Source organism: Fulmarus glacialis, unplaced genomic scaffold (genome assembly GCF_000690835.1).
Source record: "Fulmarus glacialis isolate BGI_N327 unplaced genomic scaffold, ASM69083v1 scaffold44683, whole genome shotgun sequence".
Lineage (NCBI taxonomy): Eukaryota > Metazoa > Chordata > Aves > Procellariiformes > Procellariidae > Fulmarus > Fulmarus glacialis.
Window position 1 is genome coordinate 1 of NW_009203158.1, and position 1,365 is coordinate 1,365.

A 1,365-nucleotide genomic window follows, 5' to 3' on the forward strand; every position below is an offset into this window, starting at 1 on the left:
AAAAAAAAAAACAACCCCTCCCAGGCAATCGGGAAGGAGGTGAGAGCACAAACAGCCTCCGGAACCGTAAAAAAACAGCAGACAGAAGCTGGATCCTTCCACTCAGCCCTGGGACAGCGTAGGTCGAGCTGCCACGGCGAGGGCAGAGGGCTTCCTAAGGTCCTGCCAGTGATCCTGCAGCTCTGCTGAGGATTTTGCGCCGACCGTCACCAAAGAGCACCCACGCGGCGCAGTGCCACTGCCCTGAGCCTCCCCACGCGACGAGGAGCAGCTCTGCAAGAGGCACGGCAGAGTACAGCCGCCCCCGGGGCCGGCGGGGGACAGACACCTGTCAATCAACGTGGCACAGAGACAGGATCTACCCACCTGGAGGGGTGACGCCAGGTCCCAGGGAGGTGACAACAGGAGTCGGGACAGACGGAGGAGGAGGAGCGTCGGCGAAGAGCTGATGGGGCCGATCTGCCTGCGAGAGCGGGTTCTGGGCTGCCAGGAGACGCTCGGCGGCTGAGCCGTGCCGTTCGCCTTTGGAATCTTTTTTGAAGGCGTAGGAAACGGTGATGGGCCTGTTGCAGAGGTACTGTCCGTTCATGGCCTCGATGGCAGCATCCGAGGCATCGAAGCTGGCAAAGTTGATGAAGGCGTAACCCTTCGAGTTGCCCGTGTCGGGGTCTCGCATGATCTTGGGCGTCTGCAGGATGACCCCAAAGGCGCTGAAAGTGTCGTACAACAGCTTTTCATCGATTTCGGGATCCAGGTTGCCGATGAAGATGTTGGCTCCTACGTCCAAGTTTTTGTTGTGGGCCGAGGCTTTGTTCACTCGGATCGGTTTCCCATACAACTTGATCATGTTCATGATCTTAATGGCATAATCCGCGTCCTCCTCGCTGAGGAACTCCACAAACCCATAGCCTGCAACAAGTCCCCAGACAGAGCTTTAGGAGAGGGCAGACCCACGGCCTCCCACAGCTCGTCCAGCCCCACCTGATTTAAAACCAGAAAGCCCAAAGCTCCCCTTAGGGGAAGGAAGATGATCTCCCCCCTCTCTTTCCGCAGTAATCTCTCTCTGACTGTCCCTGGCAAAAGTATTTTATTCAACGTGAAGCTTTTGAGAGAGAACACTAAATATCTCACCTTGGTGCTGGCCTGTGACTCGATCCTTGGGCATGTGGGTATTGACCACCGGTCCCGCCTGGAGAAAGAGCTCCCAGAGCAGCGGCTCGCTGACCTTCTCATCCAACCCCCCGACGTAGACCGTCGCATCTTGAGCGGAGGGGAAAAAGAAAAGCTGAGTTAGGCCCGTGAGCCCGAGAAGCTGGAAGTCTCGGCTGCGCCAGGACTTGATGCTGAAATTGCTCACGTCAAAGA

At 57.3% G+C, this 1,365-nt stretch overlaps 1 protein-coding gene across 1 annotated transcript; it reads right to left on the reverse strand.

Annotated features, from left to right (window-relative positions):
* Positions 1-366: 366 nt before the first annotated feature.
* On the reverse strand, positions 367-1,260 carry SF3B4 (splicing factor 3b, subunit 4, 49kDa; the record flags this gene model as incomplete). The annotated part of the gene is made up of 2 exons (XM_009574538.1): positions 367-909; positions 1,132-1,260. Coding segments are annotated over 2 exons (672 nt in total), but the record flags the coding sequence as incomplete, so codon positions are not given.
* Between the last annotated feature and the right edge of the window lie 105 nt (positions 1,261-1,365).